Source organism: Equus asinus, chromosome 10, assembly GCF_041296235.1.
Source record: "Equus asinus isolate D_3611 breed Donkey chromosome 10, EquAss-T2T_v2, whole genome shotgun sequence".
Taxonomy (NCBI): Eukaryota; Metazoa; Chordata; class Mammalia; order Perissodactyla; family Equidae; genus Equus; species Equus asinus.
The window spans coordinates 59,129,844-59,157,702 of record NC_091799.1 but is presented as its reverse complement, the minus strand read 5'-3'; the positions used below and the strand labels follow the sequence as shown (position 1 = coordinate 59,157,702).

Below are 27,859 nucleotides of genomic sequence, written 5' to 3'. Positions count from 1 at the left end.
TACTGTTCATCTGACTTCTATTACATGAAGTCTTTTTTTTTTTTTGAAATGTCCTGAAACTTTTGGACTTACTACATTCACCTACTTGGTTCATGCCTTTTTTTAAGATATTTAAAATCTGAGTCATCTGAAACTCAGAAAGTGAGTCCCACTAACATTATCTTGTAAGCATTGGTTGGATACTTTACCTAATTTCTGCTCTGAGAGTAGATAGTTACCAGTGTTCTTTTCCTTGTGTTAGTTGGGATATGCTACAGAATCCTCCCTTTATGCTAAATACTACCTATTGTGATATATTCTAAAATTTACTTTTCTTCTACTATTTGAGGTAATAATTGGGAAAAAAAGGATTGTCACTGGGCCTATTTTAAAATATAGCAATTAGCTATCATCCTGCCATGGCATGTTCCAAGCTTTGATGTTTCTGTGCTTTGTCCCTGCCCGTGTGTCTTGTGAACAGACATGATTTTCTTCCTGGATCGTATCGAAGTGCTCTTCCTTTTTCTATCTAGGCAGTAACCTTACCTATTTAGAGTTATGTAGTATAAGCTATAGTATCTTTGGAAAGCATTCCTTTAAGATCAGAGCCCCTGAAATTTCTTTACTATTTACCTATGAGATTCATTTTAACTCTGCTAAACATGGGGTAATTATAGCAAAAACAGTTAGGGTTTCTAGTGCTGTTCCACAGGTAGTAGCAGCCAAACAAGTTAGAATAAAGAAGAGTACAATGACTGAGAAGTATTTCCTTAGAACATCAGCTTGGAAACCCAACTATTGGGTGGATGTGTTGGCGTGATCCCTTCATTAAAATGGAAAGGTTTTGTGGTAGATGTATGTTAACTGTGTTGCTTTTCTTTTAGGCTCCAGGCTATGGAGATGTTAGGTTGTCTTTGGAGGCAATCCCAGATACCGTAAACCTAGAAGAACCTTTTCATATTACCTGTAAAATAACAAACTGCAGGTAATGCCAATGTTTGTGGATGGATGTTCTTTCCCCTTCACCTACCTAAAAGAGAATTTTAAAATCTTTTAAATATGCTATCTCCTTTTAAGTTTCCTCTTACCATATAGCCTTCTCCGAATACTGTAAAGGTCTTCATCTGGTAGCTGTACGTTATGTATTTTTGAGGTCCTGCTATATGAGGCATGTTCTGTATCTTATTTCATTCATGCATAATACTCTGAGGTAGGTATTTCTGTGCAAGAGAATGCCAACTCAGAGGTGTAAGTAACTTTATTCATGCTCAGAGAGCTAGAAAAGATGGCACCAGCATTTGAAACCAGGTATATTTGACTTCAAAGTCCATGTTCTTTTCATTGTTTACACATCCTTCATATTTTAGATTATGAAAGCTTGACCTAGTAGGTTCTTCTAGAATAATACATTATACATTTAATGTAATAAGATAGATTTTTCTGAGCCATAATAAGATAGATTTTTCTGAGCCATACTTATACCTGTGCTGTATCTTTAGTATTACAAAAGTAAAAATTGGTTGTGAATTTAATATAAATGATAATCAGATTGGAAAACAGGCCTTTGATAAAAAGGAGAGCATAATCTAGCTATTGGGAAGCAAAGAGCCTGGGGCTTTGAAGCCAGAAAAACCTAGGATTAAATTCTAGTCCTATCACCTACTACTTGCATTATTACTTGGTATGTATTATTAGTTGGGGCACTTTGATAATATGGCAGTGATGAATCCCAGTCCTTCTAAAGTGAATGTATAATCCTTTTTAATTCCATACCCATTCCAGCTTTATGATATGAGGGAAATAGGAAATATTCATCCTTCAAAATTACAAAAATACTTACTTTCCCCTATGACGTTATCTACACTCTCCCATGCAGAATCATCCTTTTCTCTGTCACAGCAAATTTGAGTACAGTTTTTAGTGACACTCGTATGTCGCTATAATTATTAGTCTCTTCCTCAACTAGATGGTGAATTATTCAAGAGAAAGGGAACGTTTCTTACCCAGCATTGTAATGCAGTGCCAACCACATCATAGGAGCTCAGTAAACAACACACACAGGGTAAAGACCCTGTGCATATAGGGTATGCTTTTGAATTTTTTGTTTGTTTTGCGTTTTTCAAGGTATAGCAAATCAGTTATTACCAAATAACAGAGTACTGTAAAACATAAATTCAGTTTCTTTTGGTGTTCACTTTAACTTTTGGTGATTCATATGTTTTCTAAAAACCACTTGTTTCTTAGATCTTCTGTTTCCTCATCTATAAAAATGGGATTCACCCCCCCCACACACACACACACACAGATACATTCAATATACACTTACTGGATGTTTGTGAAATTTAATGAGAAAATTCATGTAGTGCTTCTAACCTGGTCTGTGGCGCATACCATGCTATGTTTTTCAGATGTTTGTTGGGGACACAGAGACATATAAAGGCTAATTATCATTAAATCAATATGTCTAAAAATCAGAATTTCAAATGTTTTTTGGGGACACAGAGACATAGAAAAGCTAATTATTAAATCAATATATCTAAAAATCGAATTAAAATTTAAGTATTTTAAAATATGGAGCCAACTACGAGAAAAAAAGCTGAAAGAGTTGAAAGTAGTCATGAATGGTGGTAGAGTAGGAGACTATTTTTCATTATGAGTCTTTTGGTTATTTTTTTTAAAAAAACAATGTGCATGCTTTCATTAACAGTTTTTTTTTTTAACATGTTTAAGCTGAACTGGTAATACCAATTATAAACAGAAGTAGTCTTTTCATGTTAATAGTGAACAAACATGAATAGTATTTACTTCTTAAAAATCTTGTCAGTCATTTTCTGTGTTATCTGCACGGTAAAAGAACGTAGATTAAACGGCAAAAGCACTGGACCGGACTCAGTTTATCTTTTTCTTTCTGCAGACTACCTAACAGATAGGAAGGATACATAGCAACAAGATTAGACACAGATATCTGGAAGTGTCCCAGAGAAATGGCAAGGCTGTTAACAGATCAATACAATGAGAACACAGCCAGTGTTCAATAATAGAATCAGAAGGCTACATCCAGAAAGGCAGCTTAGTCTCAGTGCCACTTTAAACCCTGAAAGATGCCGTGTCCTTCCATTTTCCTGATTCTCTCTTAAGTGAAATAAAAATTTCATTTCTCCTGGTTTTTATTCTCCTGGACATCCAGAAAACAAATTCACTGGCAATAGTGGAAGAAATAGTAGCTCTGGGAAAAGAACAAGGTTTATTCCTGTTTTTCTGATTCCTCCAGCAGTGAAAGGACTATGGATCTGGTTTTGGAAATGTGCAATACCAGTTCCATCCACTGGTGTGGTATTTCCGGAAGACAGCTCGGAAAGCTGCATCCCAGTTCCTCTCTCTGCCTTGCCCTTACTCTGCTGTCTTCAGTCCAGGGACTGCAGGTTCGCTCTCTTTGTACTAATTTCAGTATTGGGGGGATATGAACCCATAGTCATTTATTATATCTCTGTTTTGTCTGGTAATTACCGATGAATGAAAACGTAGGCCTCTATCTTTCTCTCAATAGAGCGTCTCCGGCTTAAGACTTACAGACACATTCTTAAAGAGAACATATGAATATGATGACATCGCACAAGTCTGTGTGGTATCTTCGGCCGTTAAAGTGGAAAGCTGAAGAAAATTTCCGATATTATGCTTTTCGTTGAGTTTCACAGAACTTTCTGTATTTTTGTCGCCTTTGTAAAATGATCAACAGCAAAGATAAGTTTCTATTATTTAAATTTCTTTCCTGGAAAACAGTTTAAATATTTCTTTTGAAAAGAACCATCTATTGATATTATCTTCAGTTTTATGCTAAATGGACATTTGTACATTTTCTACACATTATCCTATTTTGTTTCATTTTAGATGAGCATTGGACTTCATTCTCCAAAAGCTCTATATTTGAGGCCATTTGTTCCTAGCAAATATCTAGAACAGAGGTCAGCAAACTTTTTATGTGAAGGGCCAGATACTGAATATTTTAGGCTTTGCAGCCCCTATGGTTTCTATTGAAATGACTCAACTCTGCTGTTGTAGTGTGAGAGCAGCCAGCAGGCTCAAAGAGCACAGCGGTATGTACAAAGACAGGCAGCTGGCCAGAGTGGGCTTGCAGGCCGTAGTTTGCTGCCCTCAATCTAGAAGATACAGCTGTTTCTTAGAATTCTTCTAATTATTTAGAAATATTTCAGTTAACCCCACTTTTTTTCCTAGCACCTCAGTCAACAGAAAAAGTTTGTTTAAAACATCTGGGGTATTCTTCGTGTAGCCTTGTATTTGCTAACACAGTATGAGTTTTTCTAGTTGTTTTCAAAATTATTGTATTGGTATATATCTGTGTTTGTTTATAGACACAAACACACACGTCTAAGTTTTCAGTTACTAACAGCAGATTAGAATTGGTTGTATTTCTTAGATTGTTAATTATTTTGTTAACTCTTAATTAAGAAGGCTGATAATTTTCTAATTCTAAGCCAAAAAGTCTGGGCTATTTTCCCATTGAAAAATAATCCAATTATTTTCATAAGTATTTAAAGGATTTTCAGCTTCTGATATTTGATTTTGGACTCTCAATCATGTATTAAAATTATAAAACTTTCTATATCTGCATGTAGTCACACTAATTTACTTATGCCATGAACAAAACAGTGAGAAAGTTAAGATTGTTAACAACTTTGCAATATGAATATAATAAAAGTTTCAATATTTTGTCAGGAAAATAAAAGCTTATGGTGTTAAATAAAAAGTTATTTTGGTAAGTTGAAATTCAAGGATGTATATATAATTGCTTAAATGTAAGAGTGCATTAAGTCAAATACAAAAACTGGTTTTTCTTAAATGCATAATTATTTATTGCCATGACAAATTGTTTGGTCCAAAATGAAAGCTGTATTTAGAATGAGATCTCCCCCTTAAAGTGGAGTAGTAATTAATGAAATGTCTGTGCAAAATAAAGTGCAAGCAGTGTAAAATTGAAGTCTGTCTTTCTTCCAAAATGAGTGAGATTGACTAAATGATGAAATGAGACACTATAGCCACTGCACTGGGTCTTGTGATTGTTTTCCAAGCATCTTCTCTTGACTGAACCTTCTGTTTCACTTCGTTTCAAATTAAAAAAGTAACATATAATGGTCACTTGGAGTCTGCTAATATTAACTTGATTTAATTACAAAGTATCTTTTTAGAAGCAATAACCTAGACACATACTGTTCATACTTTAAGTAAAGGTTAGATAATGTCATCTTAAAAAGGGTCTGTTTAAACAATATTATAAAAATTAGATAAACAATTTGGTACATTAAATGAAAGGTCATTTGCATACAAAGGATATTTTAAGTTTTACATAGCATCATAACAGCTACAGCTACTACAGTGAAATATGGTTAATGGAAGTCAGTCATTCCTAAGTAGAATGTATATAAAGATTTACTTTAACGTCTTCTTGTTGCAAACAAGCAAAAATAATATTTGGGGCATTCCTTAGAATTTTAAGAGTAGCTAGCATAATCCAACTACACAAAACTTTTTTGAAATAGCTTGCAATGCAGTGATTCCAAAGTGATGAAAGTACTTAAAGAGCAAAAATGGCTTGAATAGAATGGAAATCCAGGTAAGTGGACAGATATCATCTAAATTCAATTTGCTATGCGTGGTATATTAGCAAAGAAATAAATTAGAAAGGTAAAATGGAAGAAATACGTCAGTTCCCATTACTTCATGTAAAAAGAATGACTATCTTAACTACAGATGTTAACAAATCAAGACATTGTTGTAAAGTGTTTTTTCTTATAATATCTTTATCTTATTTTGGTATCAGAGTAAAGGGTAAATAAATTGAGATGGGAAGTGTTTCCTCCTTTTCTGTTTTCTGGAAGAGATGGTGTAGAATTGATATTGTTTCTCCCTTAAGTGTTTGGTAGAATTCATCATTGAAATTGTGTGGGCCCGTGGTTTCATTTTCTGGAGGATAATCTATTTCTTCAATGAGCCTTGGTAGTTTGTATCTTACAAGGAATTTGTTTCATCTAAGTTGTTAAATGTATATCCTAGAGCTGGTTATAGTATTTTCTGACTCTCCTTTTCCTGTTTACAGGGGCTGCAGTGACAGCCCCTCTCTCACTTTGGATCCTGTTGATTTGTATTTTCTCTTTTTCCTAGTCAGTCACCTAGAGGCTTACCAAGTTTACTAATCTGAAAGCGTTTTTAATGCATGCAAGATAGTTATGCCAGAATCTTTTTCTTACTCAACACTGGATAAGACTGACTAATTTTTAATTAAGGATCAATATTGCTGCTTTTTTTTTCATCATGGTCATCAGTTTCATGTGATTAGTTTGTACTTCATTCGTATAACACCTGAACACTAGGAGCTGAATTTAACTTCATGAAACATTAAGTTGGTTTTGACAGAATATAGGAAATTTAATTCAAAGGGTCTAAGATTTAAATCCTGCTCATCTCTGGCCAGAACTATAGGTTCATACAGGTCTTCTTTGTGGCCTGAGCCCAGGCAGTTAGGAATTTGCTGATCAAAATGAGAAGAAATCTCTAATCTAGTGTTGCTCTAAATTAGAGTCCTTGGACCTACATCAGAACCACCTGGTGTGCTGTTTAAAATGGAGATTCCTGGGACTGATTACAGGACCGACTAAATAAAAATTAAGTGTGGCCCTGAATCTGCATTTTTAACGAATTCTACAGGTGATTCTTACAGTGAAAGTATAGAACCACTGTTCTAATCTCACAAAGGGAAAGAAAGGAAAAGGTGGTTTTTAAACTTGAAGATACTACGTAATTAGTCTTTTGAGGAGAACAGTTATATTAAGACTCTGATCATCATCAGTATTACTGATGTAATTTTATATTACTTTCTTTTTAGTTTTCTCACACTTGTGAAATCATTACGTCTGCCCAACTTTACCAATTTCATAATTAACAAACAAAAGAAATTCCAGTTGGAATTAGTACAGTCTCATCCATCACTATAGTTAGAGCCATGCCATTAATAACTAATGCCACTTCTCTCCACTAATATGTATTCTTCTAATTTCAATAAAGTATTTTAAGTCCCTGTTATGTTTAAGTTGCATCATATTACAGTTAAGCATAAAGGCTTTGACATGTCAAGCCAAATTATAGCAGAGGATTACATGAATAAGCAATGTTAGTGACAGATGCTTTTTGTAATCCATCAAATAATTACTAAGTTTAAAAAAAACAGTTTATAGGCACATAATTAAATGCCACTTAGAAAATCCTTAAGTTAAGGGCCAAGCCATTGGCTTATTTAAATATAGGTATATTTGAGAGTTTCCATGGTAACATCACCACTGGGGAAATTGTGCTAGTTAAATTCAATAGTTATACAACTGACCTAACCAGTACTGTTAAGGATTTCTAAATGTATTTTATTATGTACTTAGCGTAATTGGCCATGCTAATATTATCAATACCAAACTGCAGGCAAGATTAGTTAAGAACTATGCAGGAAACCTGAGCATCCTACCTTCACTTTCTATACATTCATAGCATCTATTTTTTCTTTTCAAAACAACAGCCCTTGCTCCAAATGCTGCTTTCCACCAGCTCTTAAGATTCCCAGTCACCCACCAGAACAAGCAGCATTAAATTTAGTACTGGCCTCTACGACATATGTTCATGACTGATGCGCTGTCAGAGCTGAGCCTAGATAGCAGATTTCTTCTCTCCAGACACTGCTCAGTGGCAAGTCTATCTCTCCTAAACTAGCATGAGAAACCTTCCCTCTTGGTCATCTCCCCTTCAAAAAAGTTCGCTTAAGGGAATTTGGAGCCAGAGAACTCACCAATAAACAGCCTTACTGTTCAATAAACATACTCTGCTATTAAGTCTAATATACAAATATGATGATGATTTGAAAATGGAAGCCCCTGTGCAGTGCTATATTGGCACGTAACAAGACTACTGAACATTCGTTTACAAAGGAGTCATGTTATGTTCAAGTCTGTTTGTGATAAACCTATTGTCTAGACAGATTTATTCTTTAGGTTTTTTGTTTTTGTTTTTGTTTTTATTCTTGGCCACTATCTACAGCAAGCACTTCAGAGCCATCACCATTTACATTCTGGGCCAGGGTCCCTGGTCAAGTCAGGAATGTTCTTCAGTGCTGCTGCTGAACGATCTGCTCCGGATGTGATTTCTAAGTTGCTCTATAAGCTCAGGATTCTGTTGCTGTATCTGCTGAGCAAACTGCTGACCCCTATAGTAAAGAGACAAAGTGAATATGAAGGAGGGAATTTCCAGTCACACAGTGCCCATGCAAAAAGAACTGCAAAGGATGTGGGTACTACCCAAAGGGAATTTGTTCTATTAAAAACAAGGTTTTATGGGGCTGGCCCCATGGCCGAGTGGTTAAAAGTTCCACGCGCTCCACTTCAGTGGCCTGGGTTCGTGGGTTGGGACCCTGGGCACAGACCTACACCACTTGTCAAGCCATGCTGTGGCAGCAACCCACATAGAAAGTAGAGGACTACTGGCACAGATGTAGCTCAGGGCTAATCTTCCTTCAGCAGAAAAAGAGAAAGATTGGCAACAGATGTTAGCTCAGGGCTAATCTTCCTCAGCAGGGGGAAAAAAAAAAAACAAGGTTTTAGAATCATAACTTTAGTACAGACAGGCGTCGCTTAACGACAGGGACGCATTCTGAAAAATGCATCATTAGGTGATTTTGTCCTTGTGTGAACATCATAGAGTGTACTTACACAAACCTGGATGGTATAGCCTACTACATACCTAGGCTATATGGTACTCTTCTCATGGGACCACCATCATATATGCAGTCCATTGTTGACTGAAAGGTCTTTAGGTGGCACATGACTGTTAACTGCAAGTTTACCAGTGTCTCCATATAGCATTGTTACAGTGCAGTATTCTTTATAAGAAACAAAACACTGAAGCTAAAAAATGAGTTCCTGAATTGGGTGAAATCTACCCCCTCTAGTGCTTAACCACAATAAGCAAAGGGCTAAAAAGTATGTGCTTTTATTGTATGTGCTCAAATATAATGTGAAGTATTTGCTCATATAGTCAAGTCTTAATAGTTTCTCATATGACAAGTGTCAAACCCATTTTGGGGTGCTTATAGAGATCACCTAGCAAAATTGATTTTTAAAAAGACAAAGAGGGGCCGGCCCTGTGGCCGAGTGGTTAAGTTCATGCGCTCCGCTTCAGCGGCCCAGGGTTTTGCCACTTCGGATCCTGGGTGCGGACATGGCACCGCTCATCAGGCCACGCTGAGGCCGTGTCCCACACAGCACAACCAGAGGCACTCACAACTAGAATATACAACTATGTACTGGGGGGCTTTGGGGAGAAGAATAGAAAAAAAGAAAGATTGGCAACAGTTGTTAGCTCAGGTGCCAATCTTTAAAAAAAAGACTAATATAAATTCCTGTTTGTGACTGTCAATTGCAGGTGTTAGACATCACTATAATCACGTCATTTAAAGATGTAAAAACACAATATTGGAAATAGGGTTACATAGTCATGATCGCAAATAGCACTTGTGACTTCGTATAAAATTTCCAGTGACAGCATCATACACAGATTCAAAAAGCAGAGCATCGGGGCCGGCCCAGTGGCCTAGCAGTTAACCTCGCACACTCAGCTTTGGTGGCTGGGATTGACAGGTTCGGATCCCAGGAGTGGACTTAGGCACTGCTTGTCAAGCCATGCCATGGCAGGCGTCCCACGTATAACAGAGGAAGATGGGCACGGATGTTAGCTCAGGGCCAATATTCCTCAGCAAAAAGAGGAGGATTGGCAGTGGATGTTAGCTGACAGCTAATCTTCTTCAAACAAACAAAAAAGCAGAGCATCTTAAGATATTTGGATGAGGGCCAGGCCAGTGGCACAACGGTTAAGTTCGCACGTTCTGCTTCAGTGGCCCAGGGTTTGCCGGTTCGGCTCCCGGGTGCGGACACGGCACTGCTTGGCAAGCCATGCTGTGGCAGGTGTCCCACATATAAAGTGGAGAAAGATGGGCACAGATGTTAGCTCAGGGCCAGTCTTCCTCAGCAAAAAGAGGAGGATTGGCAGCAGATGTTAGCTCAGGGCTGATCTTCCTCAAAAAAAAAAAAGATACTTGGATGGAAGTGAGGGTACTGTGCTCAAGTAATGAGAAGATGCAGAGTCCTTTTAGTGATGACATGCACTGAAAAAGCGTGAATAAAACAGTTCCCTAAACTATCTGAACATCAATATGTGTGATATATGACTTTTAAGTATATACGTGTACCTAAATTAATACATGCCTTAAGTAGATATTAGACTTTCATCTACATCCTTGAGTAATTATTGAAATCTTCCAAAAAACTTTTTCTTGGATCCAGATCTTCTGGATTCCTGCTCTTCAGTCTGAAGATTCCAATTTATGAACTTCTTTTAGATTTAATAACTATTAAGGCCGCTGATACTAACAGTAAAAGATAAAAACTTAAAAAGAAAGCCCTGGTCCTCTCACCTTAGTGACAAAATAAAACATAAACATTTTTACTATTTCTATTTTAAGTAACACTTACGCTTGGATGAGGCTAGACAGGTCAGTTAGGCCCCCAACTCCAGCAGCAGGTCCCCCAATGGCATTCGTCATCATTCCTGACATTCTAGAGTAGGCAAGAGATATAGCACTGGGATTGGCATGTATCCTTAACAAACAGGATACTGGCCAATGAAAAGTCAGTTAAATATACCCACACTATATACAGTCTTAGGCCAAATGTGCATGGCGTTAAGTTCCCACTGACTGGCATTCAGGCCAGTTTTATTATTTTGGAGCTGATGTGCTCATATTAGGAGACTGGCCAGTGGAAGGGGGAAATGTAATACGCTCTTTTGATATACTTACAGCTGTTGAACTTGAGGATTCTGCATTAAACTTGCTGCCTGGAATTGAAAAATGGCATCTCCCATTAAAGGCAGTTAATACTTAGGGATCTTTAACAATGATTTTTTTAAAGCAGAGGAATGAAAGCTAAACCATGTAGGTACTAACATTTTGTCGAGTGTTAGTGTGCTATACAAAGTGAATGGGAATGTAAAAAAGAGAAGGTACTAGAAAAAAATGGTATTACAAATACATTGCAAGGATAAAGAAATTACAAACACTATAAGGCTACTGACAACAGTTTACTTACTGCCACTGATCAGATCAATAAATCCAAAAGTTTTCAGAAAATAGAAACTTTAAAAATATAATCAAAGAATCTCCTACACTTGAGAGGGTCCACTTCAGAAGAGTACTCTAAGAGATATGACCTCGCTCATGGGGCTGAGTACTGTCAGTCCTTCCCATACCTACAGTGGGAGGGGAATTCTATTTATACACACATACACTTTTAAAATTTCCTGTTTTGAAAGCATAAATTTTTGCCCCAAATTGGCACTGTCAACAATATTCATGTAAAATTTTAATTTAGTCTAAACCTTTGTAGACAGTAGTTAATTTTTGATTCACTGACCCTAAATGAGGCGTGGGAAAAAGCCACCACTTGCTTTTATTACCATAAAGATAATTGTTTAACTGACTTACAAATAATTTAATAACTCTCCTTGAGTCTCAGTTAGGATTGGTGCCTCTGAACCAACACGTGAGTACTATGGGCATTACACAGAAAAAGCAGGATTTAGGAGGTGTAACCATAAAACATTTTGCTTCACAATCCCTTTAATCTATTCTGCAAAAGCAGTTCTTCTCCTTCCCTTAGAATCCAGGACCTAGAAGAAATACAGAGCAGATCTTATGGCTTTTCTGGGCACTTGTAAGTAAGCAGGCCTCCAGTCACTTTTAGTTAGAAAATGACCTCTAGTTCAGTAATTAATGTCTTCCTCACTGTGATAACCAAATACACGAAACTTCATTCACATGTAAAACTTCCCCCCCACCTTCCCCAGCATGGGTGAACTCCAGATGGGCCAGCTGCACTAGAATAGAGGGCCATAGTTGGCTGCTCTTTTCCCCACAATGCTTCCACTCCTCCTCCCCCAGCTTGTTGACCAAGGGTTCTGGCCCACCAGGGTCAGGGTTAAGTGGAGGGAAGAGAGTAAGGCATGCAAGAAAGTTATTTGATGACTGGAACTATCTTAGCGGTTTTGCATTTGTGGTCTTTGGGTTTGCAAGTTGTTTAAAACTACTCTGGTTCTTTCATGGGGCACTTCCTGAGGTTCTTCAGATACTTCTCCCACCCCCAACCCCTTGAGCATTTCTCATCCATTCTCTGAGAAGGGTGATTTACTCTCTGCATGGATGCTAGGACTTTGCCTTTAGTCCCAGGTTCTTAGCACTCCTCCTCTAGAGACACTCTGTTGAGGTCCTGTCATCTTCCAAGAGGCCCTCTTGGGCAGATTCAGACTGGAAGTATCTTACAAGCATGTGTGCTCAACTTGGTCCACAGAAAACACACCTCCACTCCACTGTCATCAGTACAGTTAATTCCTAAACCACACAGTTAATTCTGCCAGTGGCTTCTTTAGCTGGCAAGTCAGACACCAGTCTGTCTTCCAACTGAGGGTCATATAGAAAGCTCTCGAGTAGGCCAGTAAAGCCCTTTCTCAGTGGGCTTGAGAGGAGGGCAGGCCCCCTTACTTCCCTCACACATGGAACAAGGCTCTGTAACTCCAATAGTTCTCTCCAAAAATCCTCTTTCAATCTTTATCAACCTGACCCTTTTTAAGAGTCACACAATATGGGTTTTTTTTTTAATTGCAGTAAAATTAGATTATAACATTATATAACTTTCAGATATACAACGTAATATATTCCAAGTTCTGTGTAGATTACATCATGATCACCACCCAAAGTCTAATTACAAGCCATCACCACACACGTGTACCTAATCACCTCTTTCACCCTCCCCATTCCCCGCTTCCCCTCTGGTAACATCCAATCAAATCTCCGTTGCTATGTGTGTGTTTGTCATTCTTTTTACCTTCTACTTATGAGTGAGATCATATGGTGTTTGACTTTCTCCCTCTGATTTATTTCACTCAGCATAATCCCCTCAAGGTCCATCCATGTTGTCACAAATGGCCAGATTTCATCATTTCTCATGGCTGAGTAGTATTCCATTGTGTATATATACCACATCTTCTTTATCCATTCGTCCCTTGATGGGTACCTAGGTTGCTTCCAAGTCTTGGCTATTGTGTATAATGCTGCGATGAACATAGGGTTGCATGTATCTTGATGCATTTGCGTTTTCAAGTTCTTTGGATAAATACTCAGCAGTGGAATAGCTGGATCATACGGTAGATCTATTCTTAATTTTCTGAGGATTCTCCATACTGTTTTCAATAGTGCCTGCACCAGTTTGTACTCCCATCAGCAGTGTACAAGGGTTCCTTTCTCTCCACATCCTCACCAACACGTTGTTTACTGTCTTGTTAATTATACCCATTCTGACCAGAGTGAGATGATATCTCATTGTACTTTTAATTTGCATTTCCCTGCTAGTTAATGATGTTGAACATCTTTTCATGTGCCTGTTGGCCATCCATATATGTTCACTGGAGAAATGACTGTTCAGATCTTTTGTCCATGTTTTAATTGGGTTGTTGGTCTTTTTGTTATTGAGATGTATAAGTTCTTTGTATATTTTAGATATTAACCCCTTATCTGATATATGGGTTTGCAAATATCTTCTCCCAATTGTTAGCTTGTCTTTTCGTTTTGTTGATGGTTTCCTTTGCTGTGCAGAAGTCTTTTAGTTTGAGTTAGTCCCATTTGTTCATTTTTTCTTTTGTTTCCCTTGCCCGGTCAGACATGGTACTTGAAAATATGCTGCTAAGACCAATGTCAAAGAGCATGCTGCCTATGTTGTCTTCTAGAAGTTTCATGGTTTCAGGTCCTACATTCAAGTCTTTAATCCATGTTGAGTTGATTTTTGTGCATGATATAAGATAATGGTCTACTTTCATTCTTTTACATGTGGCTGTACAGTTTTACCAACACCATTTATTAAAGAGACTCTCCTTTCTCCATTATATGCTCTTGGCTGCCTTGTCGGAAATTGGCTGTCCACATATATGTGGGTTTATTTCTGTGCTCTCAATTCTGTTCCATTGATCTCTGTGTCTGTTTTTGTGCCAGTACCATGCTGTTCTGGTTACTGTAGCTTTGTAGTATATTTTTAAATTAGGGAGTGTGATACCTTCAGCTTTGTTCTTTTTTCTCAGGATTCCTTCGGCTATTCAGGGCCTTTTGTTGTTTGATATAAGTTTTACAATTCTTTGTGCTATTTCTTTGAAAAATGTTGTTGGAACTTTGATAGGGATTGCATTGAATCTGTAGATTGCTTTAGGAAGTTGGACATTTTAACTATGTTAATTTTTCCAATCCAAGAGGACGGAATCTCTTTCCATTTATTTATGTCTTCTTCAATTTCTTTCCACAATGTTTTATATTTTTCAGTGTACAGATCTTTCACCTCTTTGGTTAAGGTTATTCCTAAGTATTTTATTCTTTTTGTTGCAATTGTAAATGGGATTGTATTCTTAATTTCTCTTTCTGCTACTTTATTGTTAGTCTATAGAAACATAATGGATTTTTGTATGTTGATTTTTTATCCTCCAACTTGACTATATTCATTTACTATTTCTAAAAGTTTTTTAATGGATTCTTTAGGGTTTTCTATATATAAAATCATGTTGTCTGCAAAGAGTTAGTTTCACTTCCTCTTTTCCTATTTGGATCCCTTTTATTTCTTTTTCTTGCCTGATTGCTCTGGGTAGGACTTCCAATACTATGTTAAAAAGAGTGGTGAAAGTCAGCCTCCTTGTCTGGTTCCTTTTCTTAGGAGGATAGCTTTCAGCTTTTCTCTGTTGAGAATGATATTAGCTGTGAGTTTGACATATATGGCCTTTATTATGTTGAGGTGTTTTCCTTCTATACCCATTTTATTTAGAGTTTTTATCATAACTGGATGCTGTATCTTGTCAGATGCTTCCTCTGCATGTGTTGAGTTGATCGTGTGATTTTTATTCTTCATTTTGTTAATGTGGTGGATCACGTTCATTGATCTGTGGATGTTGAACCATCCCTGCATCCCTGGAATAAATCCCACTTGATCATGATGTATGATCTTTGTAACATATTGTTGTATTCAATTTGCTAGTATTTTGTTGAGGATTTTTGCATCGATGTTCATCAGTGATAGTGGCCTGTAATTTTCTTTTTTTGTGTTGTCCTTGTCTGGTTTTGGCATCAGGATAATGTTGGCTTTGTAGAATGAGTTAGGAAGCCTCCGCTCCTCTTCAATTATTTGGAAAAGTTTGAGAAGGATAGGTATTAAGTCTTCTTTGATGTTTGATAGAATTCACCAAGGCAGCCATCTGGTCCTGGACTTTTATTTTTTGGGAGGTCTTTGATTACTGTTTCGATCTCCTTACTGGTGATTAGTCTATTGAAATTTCTTACTTCTTCTTGACCCAGTTTTGGAAGGTTGTATGATTCTAAGAATTTATCCATTTCTTCTAGGTTATCCAATTTGTTGGTGTATAGCTTTTCATAGTGTTCTCCTATAATCTTTTGTATTTCTGAGGTATCCATTATAATTTCTCCTCTTTCAATTCTGATTTTATTTATTTGAGCCTTCTCTCTTTTTTCTTGGTGAGTCTAGCTAAAGGTTTGTCTTTTTTGTTTATCTTTTCAAAAAACCAGCTCTTGGTTTCATTAATTCTTTCTATTGTTTTTTAGTCTCTATTTCATTTCTGCTCTGATTTTTATTATTTCTTTTCTTCTGCTGATTTTGGGCTTTGTTTGTTCTTCTTTTTCCAGTTCCTTTAGGTGCACTGTTAGATTGTGTATTTGGGGTTTTTCTTGTTTGTTGAGGTAGGCCTGAATTGCTATAAACTTCCCTCTTAGAATCACTTTCACTATATCCCACTGATTTTGGCATGTCGTCTTTTCATTTTCATTGTCTCCGGGAATTTTTTGATTCCTCCTTTATTTCTTCATTGACCCATTCGTTCTTGAGTAGCATTTTGCTTAATCTCCACATTTTTGTGGCTTTTCTGACTTTCTTCTTATAGTTGACTTCTAGTTTCATACCTTTGTGGTCAGAAAAGATGTTTGGTATTATTTCGATCTTCTTAAATGTAGTGAGACTTGTTTTGTGGTGTAACATGTGATCACTCCTGGAGAATGTTCCATGTGCATTGGAATAGAATGTGTATTCTGCAGTTTTTGGATGGAATGTTCTATATCTATCTACTAAGTCCATCTGGTCTAATGTGTCATTTAAGGCCAATGTTTCCTTATTGATCTTCTGTTTGGATGATCTATCCATTGGTGTAAGTGGAGTGTTAAAGTCCCCTACTATTACTGTCTATTTCTCCTTTTATGTCTGTTAATAATTGCTGTATATATTTAGGTGTTCCTATGTTGGGTGCATAGATATTTACAAGTGTTATATCCTCTTGATGGGGTGTTCCCTTTATCATTATGTAGTGCCCTTCTTTGTCTCTTGTTACAGTTTTTGTCCTAAAGTCTGTTTTGTCTGATATAAGTATGACTACCCCTGCTTTCTTTTCTTTGCCATTTGCATGGAGTATCTTTTTCCATCCCTTCACTTTCAGTTTGTGAGTGTCTTTAGGTCTGAAGTGTGTCTCTTGTATGCAGCATATATAAGGGTCCTGTTTTTTTATCCAATTGGCCACCCTATGTCTTTTGATTGGAGCATTTTGTCCATTGACATTTAAAGTAGCTATTGATAAAAATGAATTTATTGCCATTTTGTTACCTTTTTTTCTGGATGTTTTAGTAGTTCCTCTCTATACCTTTCTTCTTCTCTTGCCCTCTTCCCTTGTGCTTTGATGGTTTTCTTCAGTAATATGTTTGATTTCTTTCCTCTTACTTATTTGTTTACTTATTATAGGTTTGTGGTTTGTGATTACCATGAGGTTCCTATATAATGTCCTACGTATATAGAAATCTATAGTGAGTTGATAGTTTCTTAGGCTTGACCTCTTTCTAAAAGCTCTACTCTTTTACTCCCCTCCTCCCACATTTTATGTTTTTGAAATCATATCTAATCTCTTGTTTGTGTGTGTCTATCCATTACCCTCTTTATCAGTGAAATAGATAATTTTAGTACTTTTATCTTTTAACCTTCATAATATCTTCATAAGTGGTTAATCTGCTACCTTTACTGTATTTTTGCCTTTACCAATGATTTTATTGCCTGGTTGTTCTTTTTTTTTTCTTGATAATTTTCTTATCCCTGTTTATGGTTTTCTCTTTCCCACTTCAATAAATCCCTTCAGCATTTCTTGTAGAACTGGTTTCTTGGTGATAAACTCCTTTAATTTTTGCTTGTCTAGGAGGCTCTTTCTCTCTCCCCTTCCATTCTGAACGACAATCATGCTGGATAAAGTATTCTTGGCTGTAGGTTTTTTCCTTTCAGCACTTTAAAATATGTCATGCCAGTCTCTTCTAGCCTGTAGGGTCTCAGCTGAGAAGTCCACCAATAGCCTTATGGGCTTTCCTTTGTATGTCACTTGTTGCCTTTCTCTTGCCACTTTTAGGATTCTCTCTTTAGCTTTAATTTTGGACATTTTAATTATAACGTGTCTCGGTGTGGGCCTGTTGGTGTTCATCTTGTTGGTTGCTCTCTGGGCTTCCTGTACTTGGACGTCTGTTTCCTTCCTTAGGTTAGGAAAGTTTCAGGTATTATTTCTTCAAATAGATTCTCTGCCCCTTTGTCTCCCTCTTCTCCTTATGGGACCCCTATAATATGAATGTTAGTGCGCATGACATTGTCCCAGAGTTCCCTTAGACTGTTCTAATTTTTTTTTTCTTTTATCTGTTCAGCTTGGGTGATTTCCTCTAGTCTTTCTTCCAGCTCGCTGATCTATTCTCTGTATCATCTACTTTGCTATTGAGTCCCTCTAGTGAATTTTTCATTTCCAGTATTGTATTCTTCATTTCTGATTAGTTCTTTTTTATATTTTCCAGTTCTTTCTTGGTCTCTCTGTGTTCATCCAGTCTTCTCCCAATATCAGTGAGCATCCTTATGAGTTTTTGTTTGAACCTTTTGTCAGGAAGATTGCTTATTTCTGTTTCATTTAGTTCTTTTTCTGCGGTTTTGTCCTGTTCCCTTGTTTGCCTCCTCATTTTGCCTCTTTCTCTGTGCTTATATCTATGTGTTAGGTGAGTCAGCTATGTCTCCTGATCTTGGCAAAGTGGCTGTATGTAACAGATGCCTTTTGAGGCCCAGCAGTGTGCTTCCCTCTCATCACCAGTCCAAATGATCCAAGAGTGACCCTTGTGTGGGCTATTTGTGTCCTTCTGCTGTGGCAGGGTTACTCCTACTGCAGGTACCTATGGAGTCTAGTCTTTCCCTTCTTGTCAGGCTGTTTGTAAATTGGGTTTGGGGAGCCCCATGCCGTTGACTACAAGGCCTAATAGCACACTCCTGTTGCAGTTTTCCTGATAATTGGGTAAGTACCCAGTGTAGCTAGTTGCTAGGCTTAGGGGCTTACAGTCGTAGTCCTCAGGCCTGCAACGCTGTTGTCAGCTCTCTTAGGATTGCAGCTGAGTGGGGCTGGCCCTAGGCATGGGAGCACCCAATTGTTTCAGGCTTTGGAAGGTGGGGCCAATCCTCTTTGTGGCTATTTGTGAAGCACAAGTCTTCTGCCACTAATAACCCTCACCCCTCACAGGTCCAGACACACCATCAACACAGCCCTGGTCCATGCACACTTCCCAACCGCCCAGAGCATACCTAGTCACCCCACTGCAGAGGCCCCCATCTCTCCACCAACCCCCCCACAGTACACCTGGTCCTCACATAGGCCCTGCCCCACAGAGGTGCACACACTAGCCTGCCTGTACAGAATCAAGGAACCAGGTCTAGGCAGGCCATCAAGTAACCCGAGGGCTGCTGTTGGGTGGGGCTAGTCCCTAGGGCAGGCTGCCTGCCCTGATTGAACTGGATTAAATCTGTGCTCTAGTGGGTGTGGCAGACCCCTGGGCTATCAGGCCAGGGGAAGAATTTCAATGGTGTCTGCCAGGGTCTGTGTCAGCATTCCTGTACTGGGTCACACCAATGGCCACCACCAATGTATCAGTCTCTGGAGAGGTGTCACCTCTTACCAAGATGCACCCAGAGCCTACCAGGTGAGTCTCTTTTCACCAAAGGACTGTGCAGCTGTCTTTTTGATGATTTTAGGTTGCTCTTTGAGACGGGTGAATTTGTGCATGGGCCCTTTAAGAGCTGAGTTTTTTCAGCTTTCCTCTGATAGCTTTTCTGGGAGTATTCCCCATTGCAGTTAATAGCCAGTGAAGCCAAATAGTAGGACATTCGTCTCAGTTGTGCTGAGTCTGAAGGATGCTTATAGTAGTAACAGGCCCCCATTCAGGTCCCCACTTCTCCAGGAAGGGCTGCGTACCTTAGGGTGGCTCCCGCCTGTCTGGCTGTGAAGGTCCGCGGCTTGTAAAGGTGGCTTTTTTCACTCCAGAAGGAATTTCTGCCTCTTCCACCCTCAGTCAGGACTGTCCCTTATTGTGGGGGTTCTTTTTATCCAGTTTTCAGTTTTCTCTCCAGGGTAATTTTTCCAAGAATAGTTGTAACCTGGTTGTGTTTGTGGGAGGAGGTGAGTTCAGAGTCTCCCTACACCACCATCTTGATGAGATCACACAATATGTTTTTAACTCCCACCTTTTGCAACTCCTACATGGTAGTCTCACACCTCACTTCAGAACATAGCACCTTGAGGGCTAAGCTGAATTTGAAACTAAAATCCATTTTCACATCCTGCTACAGTAGCATAACCTGAAGCCTGGAAATGGGTAACAATGTTCAAAAATGTCACAAAAGTGACAAAGAGACCTATACTTGCTGGCACGTAGGTAGGAAGACCAACTTAAATTTGATTGGCTTAATCCTAACTGAAACTCAAGGAGAGTGACTGAATTATATGCAAGTCAGTCAAACAATTATCCCTCTAGTAATAAAAGCAAGTGGTGGCTTTCCCAACACCTCATTTTGGGTTAGTAATTCAAAAATTAACTACCATCTACAAAGATTTCAACTACCACTTTTAAACTACCAATTGCTACAAATTTACCAATTGTTCGAAAAACTTCTTTATCTCACTGGGAATGAGCCATCTGTGCACTTCAATTCAACTGAAGATTTAGTGGATAAGACACATTTTTTGAAGGAAACAAAGATGAATAAGAAGTGGTATGGCCTTCCAAGGACATAGCATATGGTAGAATGGTTCTCAGGCAGAAATATACATTCACTCAAGGAGCTTTAAATGCCCAGGTAACATTCCTGACCCACTAAGTCAGAGTTTCCACATATTGAGCCAGCGCATGTGTGTTTTCAAAAAGATCCATAAATGATCTTGTTGGTTTGAAGGATAGAGTACATATATATGAGAATTATTCTAAAAGTTAATATAAACTCTTAAGATAGAAAGGAAGCAGACAATGCTGAGAAGAGCTCAGGGAACCACAATAGCCAAAGTCCTCAGGCCTCAATTATTAGATAATTCCCAGGGCCAATTTCATGTAAGAGAGTGGTTTTTCACCTTTTGTAGATTTGTAGGCCCCTTTGCCAATCTGATGAAAAATATGGTTCTCTCCTTAGAAAAACACACATAACCACATGTACACAAATTGTTATATATAATCTTAGGGAATTCATGAGCTTCCTGAAGTCTATCCACGGCTTTCTCACAAAGACGTACACAGGCAGGTTAAAAACCTCCGCCATAGCATTCTATCACCAGTCTACTACCACCCCCACCACAAAAGCTCCCTTATTTGTTTCCAAAAAGTTTTGGAACCAAATAGCTCTATGGAAAACAGGACCAGCAGAGCAGAAAAGGAAATATACTCACCATACTAATGAAGGCTGGATTATTTATTAAGCTGGCCATGTCAAAGCTCAATCCAGTTCCTGTCTGTAAAACAATTATATCTGAGAATTATTCTAACCACTACAATTTGATTACCATTGTGAATGACAGAAGATATTTCTCTCATTTGGCATTAATAACTTACGGGACTAGATACCTCTCTCAACTTCTGTTCTGCTATTTTCAGATTCGACTTATAGGAGTCATTTTCAGGGTCAAGATCTAATGCCTTTTGATAACTTGTAACTGCTTCTTCAAATTTATTCATGGCAGTGAGAGCTAGCCTGAAAAGAACAGAGTATAAGATTATAAGATATATGATTAAAGGAGATCAGGACATCACAAATGTAGTCAAATGTCTGTCTTGGTATTAAATTTGAATCCAAATTACACTTAATTTATTCATCGTACTATGAATCACATGAGTATCACTAACATTCCTTATAATTCCAAGATTCTATGAGTCTGGACTCTCTCCATTCTGCTTGCTGACAACTTGGCTGTCCTAAACGAATCATGAACTTAATACTTAGAAATGAACCTTACCTACCCTTCCATTTTTAAGCCTAATATGTGAAGTAATTTGCTTTATGAATGATGATGCTCCACAAAGATGTGAGCTAATAATCCTGTGGTCATATAACTCCATGATGCTAAAACCATTTTAATGACTCTCAACTAGATTTGTGCTTCATAATGTCTCACTTTCTTCCTTCTTTCTGGCAGAGACATTAAGCCACAATAAATATCAATTTGCCATTAAAAATAAATAAAAATAGGCTGTGAGGTGTCAGTTAACTACCCCTGAACAAGACACATTAGTTGTTAAATAGATAAAATTAGCATCCTTTACAACTCAAATAACACATTATTATCCCAAGCACAGGTCAAAGAGTTATTAAATTTTTATGTTTTCCTCCACCTAGTTAGAATTTATTTATTGGAAAATTACTTCAGAACTAAACAATAATGGTATACATGGAGAGATAATATTGAGGTTTTCTTATTTGTTCTAGGTTTGTTTTTAACAAATTATTCCAATTCTTTCTTGGCCGACCTACCTCACAGACTTCTGATCGACATAAAATAAGACCCTAACCACAGAAGAATCCTCAGAACCTAATTAGTTTTCTACCAGTCAACCATGAAAGATACTTCGTCTGAGTCCTCAATTAATCAATAGTCAATAAATATTTATTGAAACCCTTTTGTGTACCAAGCACTATTTTAGATTCCACAATGAAAAAGGTAAGGTTCTGGAGTTTAAGAAAATTTCATTCTACCTGGGGAAGACAAGCAATGAACATGCAAATAAAAAAGAGTAATATTAAAGAGAATGAATGGGGAAGTTGTTCAAAGGTGACCACGGTGAAAAGACCTGAATGATAAGAAGAAAGCAGTCATGAAAACCAGGGGAGAAGCATTCTAAATAGAAGCAGCAGTAACAGAAAAGCCCTGAGAATAATGCCAGCTTGACATGCTTAAGGAACAGGACAAAGACTGATGGGGAGGGAGCACAGAAAACAATACGTGGAAACAGATGATGTCAGGGAGTGATCAGGTGCCAGATCGCAGAGGATCATGGTTTGGAGTCTGGATTTTGTTCTGGTTGCAATGAAGAGACATGCTCTGATTAATGCTTTAGAAAGCTCACTCTGGCTTCTCTGCAGAGGATCAACATGAGTAGGCGGGTGGAGTGGAGGCAGGGAAACCAGTGAGGAAGCTACTGCAGTAGCCTAGGTGAGAGATGATAATTTGGACTAGGATTATCAACAAGAGAGCAATCAATGCTTGAATTCAAGATATATGTGGAAACTAGAATTGATAGGACTTGCTGATAGATATGTCAAGTATACTAAGAATGAAGGATGACTCCTAGGCTTTTGACTTTTTGACTTGATGACTCCTGAGCACTGGGTAGGTGAATGATGGTACCATTTACTGAGATAGGGAAGATTTAAGAAGGAAACAAGAATTCTGTTTGGGACATGTTAAGTTTAAAATGCCTATTAAACATCTAGGTGGAGATGGAATATAGTTGAATATATGAGTATGGCGTTCATACATATTACTTAAGAGATACATCAACATATACAGTTGATTTCCATTTTTTACACTAACTATGTTCTATAAAGTTACTGCAAACACTGAATTGGCAAATACCAAACAACTGCTCCTAGGGGGAATATAAGGTTAGGTTCCTGTGAGCCTCTGGTCACATTTTCATCAACCGATCAATACATAACTTTGTTTTATGTATATTTCTGTTCAAAGAAACCTTATTTAATATATATTGTTGACTCATTAACATTGAATCCACAGCCAACAGCATTAACTCATGCCTGAACAAAACTTATCTAATACATGTATTTTTTTTTAACACATGTACAGCCTTCTTGGGCTTAGGAACAGGAGATAACGCTTCAGAATATGTTTGGGGGCCACTGTAAACAGGGAACTCAACAACAAAGGCACAAAAATACAAAAAAAAAAAATGCCACTAAATATACTGTGAAAAGAACACTCTTTTACAGCATGAGCTGAAATAAAAAGGCAGAGCATTGCCTTATCCAACCTCAGCTGAGATCTTGCATGTTGGGTGACTCAAATTTTTCACCACTCTGTGAATGACCACAAAAGTAGAATAAGTATTGATTTGGGGGATACAAAAAAATTTTAACAAGTAGGCAAATTCACAAATACAGAATCGATGAATAATGAATATCAACTGTAGATGGATTTTAAAAGCACGGGACAGGATGAAATCAGAAGAGAGGATAGAGAAACAGCAGCAGCAGCAGAGGATAGAGCCCTGAAGCACACCATTACTAAGAGGTGGCAGAGGAGGAAGAACCAGTAAGGGAGCCTGAGAAAGACCATCCAGTGAAGTAGAAGGAAAACCAGCAAGTGTGGTGTCACAGAAGCCCAGAGAATGAGGTATTTCAAAAAATAAGTCAATCGTCAAATACTAAAAGATGGTGTACGGTGAGAATAACTGGTGGCTTTGAATAGAGATCTCAGTAGAGTGATACAGACAAATGCCCTATTGGAGTGAGTGAAGAGAGAATGAGAGATGGTGAAGATGAGACAGCAAATACAGACAACTATCAGGGGCTTTGCAGAGAAAGAGGAACTGAGAAATGATGCAGCTAGGTAAAAGGATGGTTCCGATAGATGATTTTTTATGACCTTTTCACAAGCACTCATTATCACTGTGAGAAATAGGAAAACTGGTGGTGTAGGAGATAAAGATGATTACAAGTGTAAAGTCCTGGAGATGGTACAAAGGGATGAGATCTAAAGCATGAGTGAAGACAATAGTCTTAGATAAGAACTCTTCCTTTCTTTAAAATTTTCATTTATTTATTTATTTTTATTGAGGTTATGATAGTTTACAACATTGTGAAATTTCAGTTGTACATTATTATTTGTCATTCACCATATAAATGCACCCCTTCACCCTTTGTGCCCACACCCAACCCCTTCCCCCTGGTAACCACTAAATAGTTCTCTTTGTCCATGTGTTTATTTATCTTCCACATATGAGTGAAATCATACAGTGTTTGTCTTTCTCTATCTGGCTTATTTCATTTAACATAATACCCTCTAGGTCCATCCATGTTGTTGTGAATGGGACGATTTTGTCATTTTTTATGGCTGAGTACCATCCCATTGTATATATACACCATACCTTCTTTACCCAATCATAAGTCAATGGGCACTTGAGTTGCTTCCATGTCTTGGCTATTGTTAATAATGCTGCCATGAACACAGGGGTGCACAAGTCTCCTTGAATTGTTGATTTCAAGTTCTTTGGATAAATACCCAGTAGTGGGATAACTGGTTGTATGATATTCCTATTTTTAATTTTTTGAGAAATCTCCATAGTGTTTTCCATAGTGGCTCCATCAGTTGGCATTCCCACCAGCAGTGTATGAGTACTCCCTTTTCTCCACAAACTCTCCAACATTTGTTATTTTTCGTCTTGGTGATTATAGCCATTCTAACTGGTGTAAGACGATATCTAAGTGTAGTTTTGATTTGCATTTCCCTAATGATTAGTGATGTTGAACATCTTCTAGATTATCCAATGTGTTGGCATGTAGTTTTTCAAAGTATTCTCTTAAATCTTTTGTATTTCTGTGGTATCTGTTGTAATTCCTCCTCTTTCATTTCTACTTTGATTTATTTGAGCCTTCTCTCCTTTTTTCTTAGTGAGCCTGGCTAAGGGTTTGTCAATTTTGTTTATCTTCTTGAAGAACCAGCTCTTTGTTTCCGTGATCCTTTCTACTGTCTTTTTTGTTTCAATTTCATTTATTTCTGCTCTAATTTTTATTATTTCCTCCTGCTACCAACTTTCAGCTTTGTTTGTTCTTCTTTTTCTAATTGTGTTAGGTGTAGTTTGAGATTGCTTATTTGAGATTTTTCTTCTTTGTTAGGTGAGCCTGTATTGCAATGAATTTCCCTCTTAGTATTGCTTTTGCTGCATCTCAAATGAGTTGATATGTTGTGTTTTCACTTTCATTTGTCTCCAGATAACTTGTGATTTCTCCTTTAATTTCTTTAATAATCCATTGGTTGTTCAGTAGCATATTGTTTAATCTCCACATCTTTGCCCCTTTTCCAGCTTTTTTTCTTATAGTTGATTTCTAGTTTCATAGCATTATAGTCAGAAAAGATGCTTGATATTATTTCAATCTTCTTAAATTTACTGAGGCTTGCCTTATTTCCCAGCATATGGTCTATTATTGAGAATGTTCCATGTGCAATTGAGAAGAATGTGGAACCCGCTGTTTTTGGATGGAGTGTTCTATTAAGTTCATCTGGTCTAGTTTTTCATTTAATTCTACAATTTCCTTGTTGACTTTCTGTCTGGATGATCTATCCATTGGTGTAAGTGGGGTGTTGAGGTCCTCTACTATTATTGTGGTGTTGTTAATATCTCCTTTTAGGTTTGTTAATAGTTGCTTTATGTACTTTGGTGCTCCTGTGTTGGATGCATAAATATTTATTAGTGTAATGTCTTTTTGGTGGAGTGTCCCTTTTATCATCATATACTGCCTCTCTTTGTCCCTCTTTACCTGTTTTATCTTGAAGTCTCCTTTGTCTGATATAAGTATGGCAACACCTGCTTTCTTTTGTTTGCCATTAGCTTGGAGTATCATCTTCCATCCCTTCACTCTGAGTCTGTGTTTGTCTTTGGGGCTGAGATGTGTTTCCTGGAGACAGCATATTATTGGGTCTTGTTTTTTAATCCATCCTGCCACTGTGTGTCTTTCAAATGGAGAATTCAATCCATTTACATTTAGAGTGATTATTGATATATGAGAGCCTAATGCTGCCATTTTATCACTCGTTTTCTGGTTCTCCTGCATTTCCTTTGTTTCACGTCTCGTGTATTTCGGATTACCAATTCAGTTAGGTAGTTTTCTCTGCTGGTTTTCTTAGTTTTCTCCTTATTTATAATTTGTGTTTCTCTTCTATTTGTTTAGTGAGAAGCCTTCCTTTTTAACAGGAAAAAAAGGCAGTCTGTGTAGATTACAAATGCAGGTAGATTGGTGGATCTGGAGGCAGGAGGATGCGTTACTTTTCTTCTAAATGCATCTGTTTTCTCAATTAAGTGAAAGGCAATTTCAGCAGCTGAGAGTCACCATAGAGGATGTGGTGGAAATTTTAAGAGAGAAGAGCAGGGATGAAGCAGTCAACTCAGAGAGTGGTAAGGTGAATTTGGAAGGAAGTACAGTGGATTGTCTGCCAAAATATTGAGTGCTCATTTGAGATTTGTAGCCTTGAACACAAAGTGAGTCTGCTCAGTATGGTTGTGTGATTTTCTCCAACAATCAACCAGTCATTATTCAACTAATCCCAAGTCACAGAAATTACTGTCATTTCCTCCCTCAATGTCATATTTATCTTCTTATTAGTATAGCGGTTGAGATATTAAGCAGGAAATTCAAAATCAAGCCTTTAAGAACAGCATATCTGATATGACTTGGTACACTTCGAACATTCCCCCAGAACTTACCCCATTCTCCCATAGGCCTTGCTGTACTTTGAGTCAATTGCTATTGCTTTTTCACAATCCTTTATTGCATCTGTGTAGTGACCTAGTTTACTCTGAGCAGCAGCCCTAAGAGAAAGAGAAGAGATTTTTATTATAAGCAGACTTCAAGGCACTAATTTAGGTTTTCAAGTAGTAATGAAACTACGTTTTCCTTGTCCAAATTTGTATATCCCTCCTGGTAAATATCTAAATCAAACTGTCTAAGATAATTATATAATCAAACAAAAAGAAAACTCAGAAACAAAATTCAGAGAAAATATGCATAATGCCTTTCACTGTTTGTGTTGCTATAGAAAAGACAAATATGTGAATCATATGACTGATCTACCCACTTATTGTCATTCTAATTTGACCAAACTGAAAACACTAGAACATTTGGGATTACTAGGGAGGCATACAGAGTGAATGATTACTCAGGGTGTTGTGCTTTTAAATGATCACTTTACTAGTAGGGTTAAGATAATCTGGCAAGTCTAAGATGAAAAATAAAACTTACCCGTGTGCGTAAATCTGTCTGTAAATTAAGGATGGCAATGTATTCCATCTACTGAGCATAGAATCTCAGAGCAATTAAGGACTATTTAATCCCTTCTGGGTTACTGCCAACAAAATTCTCCTGGAATAACTGGGATCTGACAATATAATGAAGCCACCTACTAACCATCCATACAATCCTGGTAACAGATAGCTCTCTGTTTTCCTGTATTTGTGTTCACTTCAACCCCCAGGGCCAAACCAAACAAGCAGAATTACTGTTCAACATGCAAGTCCTTCAAACTGGAAGGTTCCATAATGTCTCCTGCCTTCCATCCCACGACCACTCCATTCATTCTTCTCCAGACTAAATATTCACACTTTATTCATTCAACTAATATATCTATTGAGGGATAGCTA

The 27,859-nt window shown here is 37.6% G+C and overlaps 2 protein-coding genes across 20 annotated transcripts in view; one reads left to right on the top strand and one right to left on the bottom strand.

The window, feature by feature from the left end:
• Nucleotides 1–4,970, top strand: part of TRAPPC13 (trafficking protein particle complex subunit 13) — a 33,377-nt gene extending 28,407 nt beyond the window's left edge. For 6 of the 12 annotated variants that reach the window (XM_070519584.1, XM_070519582.1, XM_014856360.3 and 3 more), the window contains 3 exons: nt 864–964; nt 3,254–3,401; nt 3,527–4,970. In XM_070519584.1, the coding sequence (XP_070375685.1) occupies nt 864–964; nt 3,254–3,401; nt 3,527–3,634 (357 nt within the window). In that variant the 3' untranslated portion in view covers nt 3,635–4,970. Of the gene's footprint in view, nt 1–863; nt 965–3,250; nt 3,402–3,526 lie in introns of all 12 variants that reach the window. The other 6 variants (XM_044772490.2, XM_044772484.2, XM_014856359.3 and 3 more) reach the window with 1 other exon arrangement.
• Nucleotides 1–27,859, bottom strand: part of SGTB (small glutamine rich tetratricopeptide repeat co-chaperone beta) — a 78,307-nt gene that overhangs the window by 22,171 nt on the left and 28,277 nt on the right. For 3 of the 8 annotated variants that reach the window (XM_014856364.3, XM_070519590.1, XM_070519585.1), the window contains 6 exons: nt 26,927–27,031; nt 21,047–21,185; nt 20,884–20,946; nt 10,883–10,920; nt 10,557–10,640; nt 5,893–8,236 (listed from right to left, as the gene is read on the bottom strand). In XM_014856364.3, the coding sequence (XP_014711850.1) occupies nt 8,125–8,236; nt 10,557–10,640; nt 10,883–10,920; nt 20,884–20,946; nt 21,047–21,185; nt 26,927–27,031 (541 nt within the window). In that variant the 3' untranslated portion in view covers nt 5,893–8,124. Of the gene's footprint in view, nt 1–5,892; nt 8,237–10,556; nt 10,641–10,882; nt 10,921–20,883; nt 20,947–21,046; nt 21,186–26,926; nt 27,032–27,859 lie in introns of those variants that run through there. The other 5 variants (XM_070519586.1, XM_014856365.3, XM_070519589.1 and 2 more) reach the window with 3 other exon arrangements.